The sequence below is a fragment of the Bos javanicus genome, chromosome 20 (assembly GCF_032452875.1).
Source record: "Bos javanicus breed banteng chromosome 20, ARS-OSU_banteng_1.0, whole genome shotgun sequence".
NCBI classification, from domain to species: domain Eukaryota; kingdom Metazoa; phylum Chordata; class Mammalia; order Artiodactyla; family Bovidae; genus Bos; species Bos javanicus.
The window spans coordinates 38,379,382-38,394,216 of record NC_083887.1 but is presented as its reverse complement, the minus strand read 5'-3'; the positions used below and the strand labels follow the sequence as shown (position 1 = coordinate 38,394,216).

At 40.3% G+C, this 14,835-nt stretch overlaps 1 protein-coding gene across 3 annotated transcripts in view; it reads left to right on the top strand.

Moving 5' to 3' along the window:
• The window catches only part of SPEF2 (sperm flagellar 2), a 202,328-nt gene that overhangs the window by 68,664 nt on the left and 118,829 nt on the right, over nt 1-14,835 (top strand). For 2 of the 3 annotated variants that reach the window (XM_061393748.1, XM_061393747.1), the window contains exons 1-4: nt 4,328-4,966; nt 7,109-7,170; nt 9,545-9,648; nt 12,668-12,924. In XM_061393748.1, coding sequence (XP_061249732.1) covers nt 4,840-4,966; nt 7,109-7,170; nt 9,545-9,648; nt 12,668-12,924 — 550 coding nt within the window. In that variant the 5' untranslated portion in view covers nt 4,328-4,839. Of the gene's footprint in view, nt 1-2,739; nt 2,895-4,327; nt 4,967-7,108; nt 7,171-9,544; nt 9,649-12,667; nt 12,925-14,835 lie in introns of those variants that run through there. The other variant, XM_061393749.1, reaches the window with a different exon arrangement.

Genomic DNA, 14,835 nt, shown 5'->3' with positions numbered 1-14,835 from the left:
TAACAACTTGTTACAAATAGAAAAGATATAGACTTAAAATTATAAATGTTTTCATCCTTCACATCAATTGAGTTATTTCCCTTTCATGAACTTTTGGCTTTTTCTCTAGAAGTTCTTTCAATTAGAAGTGAAATCACAGATTTCCATCTATTTAATATTTTTTCTTTGATAATACTTACCTATTACTGTTGTTAATAAGTGAGTATTATCAAAGAAAAGCTAATTAAATAGAATATGCCAACAAATTCGGAAAACTCAGCAGTGGGCACAGGACTGGAAAAGATCAGTTTTCAGTTCCAATCCCAAAGAAAGGCAGTGCCAAAGAATGTTCAAACTACCTCACAATTGCACTCATTTCACATGCTAGCAAAGTAATGCTCAAAATTTTCCAAGATCAAATTGGCAATATCCATTGGATCATAGAAAAAGAAAGAGAATTCCAGAAAAACATTTACTTCTGCTTCTTTGACTGTGTGGATCACAACAAACTGTGGAAAATTCTGAAAGAAGGTGTGGAATACCAGACCACCTTACCTGCCTCCTGCCTCCTGAGAAATCTGTTTGCAGGTCAAGAAGCAACAGTTAGAACCAGACATGGAACAATGAACTGGTTCCAAATTGGGAAAAGGGTATGTCAAGGCTGTATATTGTCACCCTGCTTATTTAACTTATATGCAGAGTACATCATGAGAAATGCTGGGCTGGATGAAGCACAAGCTGGAATCAAGATTGCTGGGAGAAATATCAATAACCTCAGATATGCAGATGACACCACTCATGGTAGAAAGCAAAGAGGAGCTAAAGAACCTCTTGATGAAAGTGAAAGAGGAGAGTGAAAAACATAGCTTAAAGCTCAACATTCAAAAAACTAAGATCATGGCATCTGGTCCCATCACTTAATGGCAAATAGATGGGGAAACAATGGAAATAGTGACAGACTTTATTTTCTTGGGCTCCAAAATCACTGCAGATGGTGACTTCAGCCTTAAAATTTAAAGACACTTGCTCCTTGAAAGAAAAGCTATGACAAACATAGACAGCATATTAAAGAAGCAGAGATATCACTTTGCCAATAGAGGTCTGTATAGTCAATGCTATGGTTTTTCCAGTAGTCATGTATGGATATGAGAGGTGGACCATAAAGAAAACTGAGTGCAGAAGAATTGATGCTTTTGAACTGTGGTGTTGGAAAAGACTCTTGAGAGTCCCTTGGACTGCAGGGAGATCAAACCAGTCAATCCTAATAGAAATCAGTCCTGGATATTCATTGGAAGGACTGATGCTGAAGCTGAAGCTCCAATAGTTTGGCCACCTGATGCAAAGAGCTGACTCATTGGAAAAGACCCTGATGCTGGGAAAGATTGGAGGTGGGAGGAGAAGAGAAAGACAGAGGATGAGGTGGTTGGATGGCATCATCGACTCAATGGACATGAGTGTGAGCAAGCTCCAGTCGACAGTGAAGGACAGGGAAGCCTGGTGTGCTGCAGTCCATGGGGTCGCAAAGAGTCAGACATGACTGAGCAGCTGAACAATGATTACTGTTTTTACTAGAAAATTCAAAATTTTTACTAAGATCAGTCTGTATTGACTGGTAGGTCATATTGAGATGTTAAATAGATCTGTTTAAAGCCTGACAAAAGTTCAATGAGATACCAGTCCACACCCAAAGAGTATAATTTTTTAGGAAATGGAAAATATGTGTTGGTGAGGATATAGAGAAGTTGGAACTCTCATACATTGCTTTTGAGAACGTAAAATGTTGTAACCACTATGGAAAAATAGTTGGTGATTCCTCAATAAGTTAAATAATTACTATATGACCACAGCAATTCCACCACTGGTATATACTCTAAAGAGCTGAAAACAGGTTATCCCCCCCCCAAAAAAAAAATCCCATGTACAGGATATTCATAGCAGCATTATTAATGATAGAGAAAAGGTGGAAACAACCCAAATGTTCATCACCAATGAATCATTAACAAAATGTGTTATATCCATACTATGGAATACTACTCAGTCATAAAAGGAGTAAAGTGCTCTTATGTGCTACAATATGGATGGACTTTGAAAACATCATACTAAGTGAAAGAAGTCAGATACAAAAGACCACATATTGTTTGATTCCTTGGATATAAAATGTCTAGAAAAGGCAAATCTCCAGACAGAAAGCAATTTGTTCTTGGGGTCAAGGGTAGGGAGATAGGAAGTGACTGCTTAATTGATGCAGGGTTTCCTTTGGGATGATCAGAATTTCTGGAAAAAAGATACAATGATTGAACAACATTGTAAATGACCGTAATATTGAATTGTATCTTTTAGACGGGTTAAAATGGGATTATTTTACGTCGTGTAAATTTTTGTTGTTGTTTAGTTGCCAAGTTGTGTCCACCTCTTTTGCGATCCCATGGACTGTAGCCTGCCAGTTTTCTCTGTCCATAGGATTTTCCAGGCAAGATTACTGGAGTGGGTTGCCATTTCCTTCTCCAGGGGATCTTTCCAACTCAAAAATTGAATCCACACCTCCTGAATCTGCTGCATCGGCAGGCAGACTCTTTACCACTGAGCCACCAGAGAAGCCCCAGGTGAATTTTACCACAGTGTTAAAAAAAAAATCTTGATCCAAAAAACATTTCTAGGAGACCCTAAAGAGAATGTTCTAAGTTTGAAGCCAGCACTGAAGAACAAAGATTCAATTTCCTAAATGAAAAGCTATTCATAAAATAATCTTTTGTATTTTAGGCTTTCCTATTCAGGTACTTTCTATTGACACTCTTGTTCAAGAAGCTATCCAAGCATTTCATGACAAAGAAAGTGTCAGCGGGGCCCACGGACTTCAGAAAGCACCTGAAGAAAAGGCTTTACCAGTTAGGCAAGAGAGTGGTGAGGAAAACCAGGCAAGTGTGGCTTTAGTTTTCTTCTCTGTGCCTCATACATTAGAGATTTCCAGCTGGATGGCATCTAAGACATCCTCTAGACTAGAGATTGGCAGAGTTTTCTGTAAAGGTCCAGACGGTAAATATTTTAAGTCTTATGGGCCCAGAGGCAACATCAAGGATATATTACATGGATACTTACATAACAAGAGAGAAAATTTCAACCCCCATCCCTACTGTCCTAATACATACACACAAACACACACATATCATTACCTAGGTGGGCCATCCAGTATGGTGGGCTAGACTTGAGCTCAGTTACCATCAGCTCAGGCATTCTCCTGAAGAAAGAGCCACTGGTTGGTAAGGGGGTTCATTCAGTCGCTAAGTCGTGTCCAACTCTTTGCAACACCGTGGACTACAACATGCCAGGTTCCTCTGTCCTCTACTATTTCCTGGAGTTTGCTCAAATTCATGTCCATTTGTAAGGTAAGGGGGTGGAAGGCTCAACTGTAAGGGCTTGGGGGAGGGGTGAGACGTCGGCGTTTTGGGAAAGTTCACGAAGTGATCAGCTCTCAGGGTAGAATTCCACTACTGAAAGTTTGGCAGTGGCCAGCAGCAAGTCCCCGTCTTGTAGATGCAGCCCAGTGCGGGTCCTGGGCAGCAGCCAAGGAAGGTGTTGGAGAGGAGCAGACAGATGGCGAGGGGGACGCCTTGCAGTGCTATTCCCTGGAGTGATGCTTATGGACTGTGTATAAACAACCAGCCTATTTTGGTCCAGGGATCGTCGTTTGCAGACCTCTGATTAGACTAATACATCTCAGTTTTGGGGGGTGGCTGGTAGGGCAAGTTTTCTTATGGTTTACTTGCATTACTGTTTCCATCAGTGTTGCATCTTGCTTATTACGTAAAGAGTCTAGGGCAGGAACTTGGAGAGTATGGCCCCACGTTGAGAATTATGATGTGGTCTTGTTATTGTTCATTTGCTAAGTCATGTCTGACTCTTTGTGACACCATGAACTGCAGCATGCCAGGCTTCCCTGTCCTTCACCATCTCCCAGAGTTTGCTCTAACTCAAATCCATTGAGTTGATGATGCCATCCAACCATCTCATCCTCTGTTGTCCCCTTCTCCTCCTGCCTTCAATCTTTCCCAGCATCAGGGTCTTTTCCAATGAGTTGGCTCTTTGCCATCAGGTGGCCAAACTATTGGAGCTTCAGCTTCAGCATCAGTCCTTTCAGTGAATATTCAGACTTGATTTCCTTTAGGATTAACTGATTTGAACTCCTTGCTGTCCAAGGGAGTCTCAAGAGTCTTCTCCAGCACCAGATATAGTCTAAGCTGCTCTTTTAAAGGGAAATAGTAGCAGTTCTAAGCATGAATTGATTCATTTGGCATCAGAGGCTTGTTGATGGTTAGGCTTTGAGGAATCCCAGATTCTAAATCCACTGTTCTTTTCCCTACCTTATGCTGTCTCTGAAATTGAATAAATTAACAGAGACTCTAATCCAGGTCATTTGCATGAGCTGCAAGGAAAATAGCATTTAACCATGATTCTGAAAATAACTGGGAGGGTTTTTCTTCATTGTGGGCTGCCTCTTTTTCTGTGTTGTGGTACTCTGTATTCTAATTGATGAGGTAATAGATAATGTACATATTTTTTCTTTATTTTCATTATGGCTATAACTGACCCTCTAGGTCTGATCTTTCTAAGGTGGTTTTCCACAAACTCTACCTCTTTCTCAGCTCCCATTATCCTTTCCAAATGGCAGTTGTGTATTTTACATAGAAACTGAAGACCAGCTGATAGACAGATTATACCACAGGTTACTATGTGTTTCTCTAAGTACAATTATCATCAAATTGTATTCATTTCCAGAACTCATTCAGTTCTTCCTAATATCATTAATGTTTTAGATTAATGAGTCCATGGTTGTAAACCTTACTTACAGAAGTAAAATCAAGAATGTTATTAAAATCTGACAATGTTAAAATCTCTCCATGTGTGCAGGCATGTACTTCCTCCCCAAAGGACATGCAAGATGGATCTTTAGCTGAAGCACTACCAAAAAAAGAAGATAAAACCAGACTTGGTAAGTAAGATATCAAAACAAATCATCCATCATTTACATAAGTGAGACTAATAGTAGGAGCACATGGATGTGAGCACAAACCAGCTTTCAGGACAAGAGAGGAGAGATGGGGAGGGTTACACAATTGTCTAAGTGGTCACAAGACAGACAGGACAAGATCAACACAGCTGTCCCTAGCCACTGTCTGCCGCTGGCGATAAGAGACGACAATTTCAAAGGAATCTTCTCACATCCCTTCAAGTAGTTGCTCAGTTTTGTTGTGGTTTTGAAAACAGCCAGGCCAAATCATCGTCACTCTTCCTGGCTCTGCAGGGAGACAGCAGTTACTGTTTCTTCTCACCTCCGCAGGTGGGCGTGTACCACTGTGCTGTCTGCTCGCAGCCGCTTTTGTTCACTGTGGTGAGGGAGGCTGTGGCTCTGTCTCATCCACCCACTCAACAGTGGTTCCTCAGATATTATAAAAGTTAACATTTATTCTCAGCCTTGTGCAAAGCAAATAGAACCAAGCTTCTCAAACCCAACAAAACATTATCTTCCTTGGGATCTGGGCTTCAGTCCTACAGATCCTTGGTAAAACCACTGAAGGAAAACAATTTTAAATCTTGAATATGTTTTCTATTTGTGCTAGTTAAGGCTTTGCCATATTTAATCATTGCATAAAATTTGGTTCCCTCTGTACCATCACCATTGGAGAAGGAAATGGCAACCCACTCCAGTATTCTTGCCTGGAGAATCCCATGGACAGAGGAGCCTAGTTGTCTACAGTCCATGGGGTGACAAAGAGTCAGACATGACTGAGCAGCTAAGCACAGTACCATCACCATAATAGCCATCAACCTTGGACAACATGCATGTTTATTATGAGCAGGCAATTCTGCCAGAGAGGCCAAGTTTCCTGTCTTTTAAAAAAATATAAGCTGTCCCTTGTTTCAGTTATTTGTTTCTTACAGGATAATTCTAATTGATTTTTAAACTATTGTTAAGTATTTTATGACATTCTATTATGAAAATCCATGAAATTAAAAGACGCTTACTCCTTGGAAGGAAAGTTATGGCCAACCTAGATAGCATATTCAAAAGCAGAGACATTACTTTGCCAACAAAGGTTCGTCTAGTCAAGGCTATGGTTTTTCCTGTGGTCATGTATGGATGTGAGAGTTGGACTGTGAAGAAGGCTGAGCACCGAAGAATTGATGCTTTTGAACTGTGGTGTTGGAGAAGACTCTTGAGAGTCCCTTGGACTGCAAGGAGATCCAACCAGTCCATTCGGAAGGAGATCAGCCCTGGGTGTTCTTTGGAAGGAATGATGCTAAAGCTGAAACTCCAGTACTTTGGCCACCTCATGCGAAGAGTTGACTCATTGGAAAAGACTCTGATGCTGGGAGGGATTGGGGGCAAGAGCAGAAGGGGACGACAGAGGATGAGATGGCTGGATGGTATCACTGACTCGAAGGACGTGAGTTTGAGTGAACTCCGGGAGTTGATGATGGACAGGGAGACCTGGCGTGCTGCGATACATGGGGTCGCAAAGAGTCGGACACGACTGAGCGACTGATCTGATCTGATCTGATTATGAAAGTCCAGTAAATTATAAAAAGACTCTGAAAACTAATTTTTTACATAGAATTGAACTAAAAAATCTCTGACTTCTAGAATTTTCCACCTTCAGACATGTTTATTACCTATAATTTGACAACCCAGGAAAGTAATGTGAACGTGAAAATCACTTAGTCGTGTCCAGCTCTTTGCGACCTCATGGACTGTGGCCTGCCAGGCTCCTCTATCTGTGGGATTCTCCAGGGAAGAATACAGGAAAGTAAAGATATAGTTAACTAATTATATTTTTGGCTCGTTTTCCAAGAAGAGAAACTGTACTAAAGTATTTCTAATGATATTGTTATGAGTGAGCCACACTGGAAGAAAACAAATAGAAAACACGGAGCCACACAGTGGCCAGGATTTAATGTTGTGAAATGAAGGTAAATGCCATGCTGGGCTGCTGCTTTTACTTCCTTCCTCTGCGTATCTCAGACACAGCTAAATCCAATAACCCGTAGGTCCAAAACCACAGATGGTCAAATACTAACATGGCTGTTAGTTGTCAGTACCGGAGTATATTCTCATCACTTTTTCCATTGCTAGATACCGATGCTAGAAAAGCAGCAAAAGCTGAAGAAGTCGTAGCGAGTGATAGTTTCTCTGAAGTAAGTACTATAATCTAATTTTGGCTACTAGCATATTGAAATGTGTTGTGATTCATAGCCTTTTCGTAGCATTTTCATTTTCATATGAAATAGCAATATGCTCCTCTTTGGCTTAAACCTGATGATGAAATATTAAACCTGAGTTTATTTGATATTTTTTATATCTTTAATATAGTTTGCATCTAAAGCAGTGGAAATTGCTTTCAGTTGCTCCTGGTAAGAAAGTAAACACATGCTTTTAAAAATTTTAGACTTATACCAAATTTATATTGATGTGTTTTTCTTTACCACTTATTATTTTTATTTCTTTCACAATCTCTTTACCTTTAAATTTTTTCCAGAATTTATCCTTAGACCTATTGGTGACTCTGAAAAATTTTTCATTAACCCCTGAAAAAATGTTTACAACAATTTGCCAACTATTGCTTTTAATGAAAACTAATATTTCCATATATAGGATTGCTTTACTATATATGGAAATATAATGGTCAAATAGAATGGTCAGATTAATCAAGTGGGATTTTATAAAATATAATTAAGGTAAATAAATAAAAGTTTATTTTTTAATTTATTGTTTCCCCCCCTAAGGAAATCAATTTTGTAATATTTTAGATTTCAAAACTGCTTTAAGATAGAAAAAGTTTTGGAAGAATATACACCAAGCTATAAACATGATGACATATAGGGAGAAAAATGAGTTTAGAGAAAATGATCAAAAGGAACTCATAATTTTTTCTCTGTATTTTTGGAATATAAATTAGCATAAATACTAAATATATTTTTATATTTACATTTATTGAATTACAAATCTCCTGTGTTCCACATTCAATTCAGTGCTAAGGGCATACTTTGTTCCATGTCTTATAATCTGAGGTGGGAGTGTATATCAGTGAGCAAAAGTGACAGGGCTCCCAAACTTTAAGGAGTTTACAGTCTAAAAGAGAGGGACCATAAACTCGTATGTAAATGAGTTTATATGAACCAGCAGATGCTGATGATGTCACCTGAAAAGAAAAAGTAGAGTCAGGGAGATGGCTTTGAGAGAGTGAGGTTTAAACAGATTGAAAGACGATTGACAGAATCAGCCACTGGCTCTGGGGAACCATTTCAGGTCACCAGAAGAGCTGAGTGATGGCCTTGAGGCAGAAAGGTGCTTGAGCAGCAAGGTAGGGGAAGAGAAGGGAGGAGGTTAGAGAGGTGAGCAGGAAGGGAGAGGAATCAGGTCAGCTAGGGTCATGGAGGCCATGATGAGGACGTTGAGAGTCCAGGGGAGTCTTTGCAGGGTTTAAATAGAGACTTCCCCAATGGCTCAGTAGGTAAAGAATCTGCCTGCAATGCAGGAGACACAAGAGACTCGATTTCAGTCCCTAGGTTGGGAAGTTTTCCTGGAATAGGAAACGGCAACCCATTCCAGTATTCTTGCCTGGGAAATCCCATGGACAGAGGAGCCTGGTGGGCTACAGTCCATGCGATTGCAAAGAATTGAGCACACTAGCACATAGTATCATTTGACTCATAAAATGCTCACTCTAGTGGCCGAGTTCAGGATAGACGCTTGGGATGTTCTGTTCATCTAACAATATAAATGCTGGAAAAAATAGAAAGGCTAACTATCCGAGGGCCAAAATCAGGCATCAGAAAAGCAAACGGTATTATTCAGCCATAGAAAAGAATGGAATAATGCCATTTGCAACAACATGGAAAGATCTAGAGATTATCATAACAGGTGAGGTAAGTCAGAGAAAGACAAATATTATATTCTATCAAATGAATTTATTTATAAAACAGAAACAACTTGCAGACTTAGAAAACAAACTTATGGTTACCAGAGAGGAAGATAGGAGAAGGATAGTGTGGGAGTATGGGATTAACAGATGTATGCTACTGTATATAAAGTAAACAACAAAGATTTACTGTGTAAAATAGAGAACTATATTTAACATCTTATAATAAACTACAAGGGAAAAGGAAGAAATATATCAGATTTGACCATTGATAGAAGAGAACTTCAGTGGGCAAAAGTCAGGCTTACACAGGTCACCCCAGAAGGCATGCTCCCTCTTCGTGGCATGAGTGACTAGAACTCAAGCCGAAAGCCCCAATCTCTTTGATTTAACATATTAGAGGATGAAATCTGGGGACACCAGAGCAACTAAGAATTAAAGAGGAAGATCTTGAAAAGGAAGGAGCTAGAGGAGGAGCTCCCACATCTGTATATACATTTTCCTTAACTGCTTGCTGGATTCCAGAATTGTACTAAAGGATCAGTGTCTTCACCAGAGGACATGACCATTTAATTTTTTTTCCCCTCCAGATATTTAGAATCTGGCTTTTAAATGAGCTCTTCCCTACCATCCCTTGTTTATTTTCACAGCTCACTGTGCGTGCTCAGCTTGGTGCAAAATCAGAAAAGCTGCTGAAGAAAGGAAAGAGCATATCTGATATATTGCTAGTCAGCATCATGGTAAATGCCATTAAGTATGTATCAATGTACCACAATTTCTTTCTTATGTCTTTTAATATATTAGCAGGTAGAGCTTTATAAAGAATAATATAGAAGTCATTTTAATTTTTAATATCTAATGAATACATACAGAAAGAAAAAGATGTATTTTGTGATTTTCATGCCTGTATTTCACTTTCCTCCCTTTTTCAAACTTGACTTCACTCACCCAGATGGGAATTCAAGTTAGGTTCTATTCTCTTTTTTTTTGGTTGTGCTGGGTCTTCCTTGTGATTCTTAGTCTTAGTTACCCCAGGGTATGTGAGATCTTAGTTCCCTGACCAGGGATGGAACCCGTGTGTCCTGCATTGGGAGGCAGATTCTCAACCACTGGACCACCAGGGAAGTCCCAAGTTCTATTCTGTATGGGGAATTCAAGGAGAAATTAGACAATTGGAAAAGCCACGGGACAGGTTTGGGAGAGGAGAAACCCTCACTATATGGCCTTGGGTCAAAGTGTTTCCTCATTTTGTGTTTCTGGAGGAGAGAGTGACCCCAGGGGTCCAAAGGCCGGGCAGCGCAGGGTAGGAAGGCAAGGAGAAAGTAGAGGTTGCACCGGCAAGGAATAGCATATGCATAGCACAGAGGTGATATGTGATAGGGTAAAGAAAAAAATTTAAATAGGCTATAATTTTGTGATTCCTCCTTTCTAAGAAAAAAAAGGTTCTCATCAGCCCTCCTTTACAATTGAGAAAAGAGAGAAATTTTAAAAAGCCATAGCGGCTCGGTTAATTAATTCATGCAATAAAGAAATGAGGCAGAGCAGGATGCTAAAAGAAAAAAGGCTCGTGTGAAAGACCTTTGCAGAGCATCGAGTGGGTGAGGGGTTGGGGGTTGTGCTGCTTGGGAAACATTATGACCAAGAGAATGAAGACAGGAGGCTTTGGAGAATTTTTCCTGGGCGTCTGCAATGGACTCTCCCTTTTGAGTTTCCTTAAGAGGCTTCATTCAAGGTTTAAGTTGCCTCTCAGTGGCGATATATCTTGGACTGATTGCTTTTTTGAAGAAACTTGGCCACAGGGATGCTATTCCCAAAGCTGAAAGGGATCTCATTCTAACAATTGTAGCATTTTTCAAAAACTGGAATAAAACATGTCTTAGCCATGGCATTCATCATTCAAAGAAAATTGCAAATGAAGAGCATCAGCTCTAAAATGGATCTTAGCTTTGGTTTCCATGGAGTTGGAGTGTCTACACCCCACCCTCAGAACTCTGCTACCTTCCCACTACCACCATCCTCTCTGCACCTGAGACATGTTCAGAGAATTGCCATCAGCCTGAGAGCCTTCCATTTAGTCCAAGTGCATCCTTCTTCGATAAGGAAAGGAAGGCACGTGGCAGTTCAGCTGGGCAGTCCAGTCACATGACAGGTTAGTGGCGTAGCCAAAGCGGAAGTCTCCTCATTCCCTGTTGTCTAGTGTCCTCATACTACAGTCTGACAAGCATGCCTTGGCCTCCTCCTCCCCTTGAAGTAGCTCCTGAGACAGGAGGTGGGAGAAGGTTCCTCAGATCTGGTAAAGTGCTCAAGAAGTTTCTTCTCAGACTGAGGCCAATGAATTAACAATCCCATTCTCTGCAGAATGTTTGCCATGTTCTAAAAAAGTCATAAAAGCAAAATGCAGGCTTTCCTTGCCCTTCATAGCCTAATAGGAGTAATAGAAGCAGTGACCTGAAGGCAGCTTAATACTATGGAAAGATCACTAGATTTGGGATCAGTTGCACTTTTGTGACTTTGAACAAGTAATTAATTAAACCTCTCTGAACCTGAGTTTTCCCATTCCTTCCTTGCCACACTGTCAGAAGGATCATACACAGGCACCAAAACACACTTCCAAACCTTTAGAAAGGGAATTCTAAGTATTTAAATGAGTTTTAATGGAGAAAGAAATGAAATTACAATTTTTCACCCAAAAGTCAAAGTCTTAATTGTACATAATTTAAGGATTTTGCAAGAGCAAAGTTGAAGTTGTGTTCCAATTTAAAGAACTAAAATAATAGTTTTTGGAGCACCTATTGTCTTTAAAGGATATGACATTGAATGCAAAAACTGAAGAAATGATCCTTACATTTCAGCAACTTAGAATTTAGTTGAGATAAAGAAGACACACTTGAATTTTTCTAAGTCAAGAAATGTAAGAGTTAACCAATTGTGTGAGGAAGTGAATGAGAATCTAAAGGAGTTCAGATCAGGCTCTTATGACTCCATGCTGGATTGGGTGGGGTAGGAAGAACCTTCCAGGTTGGCGATGTGAGTTTCCACCATATGCTAAATTCTGTGCTGAGTTCTTAAAATGTGTTATTTCAGTTCGTCCTCACCAGCATCCTGTGAGGTATGTTATGTTATCCTGCTGTATAAATGAGGAAATTGATGTTCTAAAGAGGAACAGCCTATGAACGCAGCTAGAAAGTACTATTTATATGCACGTAACAGCGAGGAGATTGGTGTGTTCAAAGTGAATGGTTCAAAACTGTGAGAGAGAAGTTAAAGGGGAGCAAGTTGTGGCTAGTTCATTTTAAATACCACGTTGTGGCTTCTGGAATGGATTTGGAGGGCAGCAGGGATCCACAGAAGGATTTTGAGCAAGGCAGTGTTTGTGGTACAATAGGAAGCCTAATTTTGGCTGTGTGTGCGTGCTAAGTCACTCCAGTCATGCCCAACTCTGTGCGACCCTATGGACTGTAGCCCACCAGGCTCCTCTGTCCATGGGATTCTCCAGGCAAGAATACTGGAGTAGGTTGCCATGCCATCCTCCAGGTGACCTTCCCAACCCAGGGATGGAACCCAAGTCTCCTGTGGCTCCTGCATTGGCAGGCAGATTCTTTACCATCAGCGCCACCAGGAAGCCCAATTTTGGCTGTAAAGAAGTAAAATTTATGCAGAAAGAGGTTAATGTGAAGTTGAAAGAAAGATAAAGTCAAGATTCATTGTGTTATTATTTCTAAAGGGACTTGTATCTATCAAACTATTAATTATTTGTCCTTTCTTTAATTTAGTCAGATACCTATGTATAAAGGCTGGATCCTGGATGGCTTTCCAATGACATTAAACCAAGCAAAGCTTCTGGAGGAAGCACTCACAGGCTACAACAGAAACCTCATAGAACTGGAGGGAAAGAAATCACGCACATCCACATTAGCTGTTGACCCTACAGCTTCCAAAGAAGTGCCTCTTCCCCCTTCTGCATTTGATTTTGTCATGTTATTAGACATTTCAGATAATTCCTCACTGAATCGCATGAATGACATCATGGGTAAGCTGGACACCTTTCTAAAAATGTCCTTTTATGTAATTCAGAGTTCTTTACTTTTCTTTGAAATGGTGAATATTCCCATTTACAATTGTAAGTGGATAATAAAGAATCCATTTCTGACTTCCAAAGAATTACCTAGCACAGCTTAGTTGCCTCCTGCTCTGTCTGTATTCAGCACTCTAGCCCAAACCTGAAGCTAGTAGAGAATTCCATGGTGACCGAAAGCATCTCATTCAACCCTTCCATCAACTTGGCCGCTCCCCTGGCCCTGAGGTGCCCTCTTTGAGACTTGCATGAATGAAGGAGCTTCTCATGGCTACTTAGTATATCTTGATGTGTTACTCTAGTGAAGTTCATGAACCACATTGGGGCTACAAGCAAAGATTGCTAACATCCTTCCCTTGGATTGTGTATTAACTGAGGAGCAGTTATCAGTTGACTGAAGTCCTTACATCATGAGGTCAAATAGTCTTTCAAGATGAAAATATCACTTTATTCCATAAATTAAGTAGTTATGAGTAAGAGCATACATTCCTAGCTTTGCAAGTTATTTAGGCATTTGAGCTTTGGAAAGCTAATTCTTTCTTTCTTCTAAACCTCCATCTCACAATATATATAATAGAATGGCTCATTGCATTATTACTGGATAATTAAAGGGAAACTGTTTCATTGCTCACAACACTTCTGACACCAAAGGTGTATGGGTTTTCCCTACCACCCAGTTCTTCAGTTCTTAATAAACACCAATTGGGTGTCCTAGAATTTAATTCAATCCTGGCAGTAACTTCCCAGAGTTATCACAGATTTTCACAGTTGGCTCAGTCCCACAAGACTTCTTCCCACTTCAGATGTCTGCCTCAGTGCAGTGGCTCCCCAGGTTACCCACGCTTCTGTCTGACTTGACTATAAATTAGGGGTTTCCATGACCCCTCCTCAGGTCTGATAGATTGTCTATAATTACCTGTAATGACTCACAGAACTCAGGGAAGCACTCTACTTACTATTACTGTTTCGTTGTAAAGACTGACGTAGAAGATACAAATGAACAGCCAGTTGAAGGGGTACACAGGGCAGAGTCTGGAAGAATTCCAAGCTCAGGCCCTTCCCCTGTGGAGTCTGGTATGTGACACACTCCTGGCACATGGATGCATTCACCAACCCACAAGCTCTCTGAACCCCTTCTTTAGAGTTTTTGTGGGAGTTCCATTATGTAGGTATGACTGACTGTATAACTGAGCATTGGTGATCAGCCTCTAGCCTCTTCCCATCCCTAGAGACCTGGGGTTAGGACTGAAATTTCTACTCTGTGGTCAGCTGGTTGCTCAGGCAGAAGGGCTCCACCATCCCAAGAGTCACCTCTTTGGCATAAACTCAGATAAGGTTGAAAGAGGCTAATTATGAATAATAATAATAATATAAAAACCCTCCTTTTACCGCTATAGGAAATTACAAGGGTTTTCAAAGCTCTGTGTCAGGAGACAAAAACCAAATATACATTTCTTATTGTCTCACATATATTAAGTGAGATAAATGTTAAACACTTAGTATAGAATCTAGTTGGAGAAGGAAATGGCAATCCACTCCAGCACTCTTGCCTGGAAAATCCCATGGACGGAGGAGCCTGATAGGCTACAGTCCATGGTGTTGCAAAGAGTCGGACACAACCGAGCGAATCTGCTACATGCATCAGGAACAAGAGTGGCAGGACATCAGGAAACACATCGGGAAAAACAGTGGAAGACTTTGAAATGAACACAAGATTATTGGATATTCTTTCACTAGAAGAGTGAGTATTGTCTATGGGACCCCTTGGACTATTTGGTTTCATAGGATTCTGTACCTTTCACTGGCTTAACTCATCTCTTCTATAACCATAAATTGTAGAAATTGATGGTTATTCAAATGATTCTT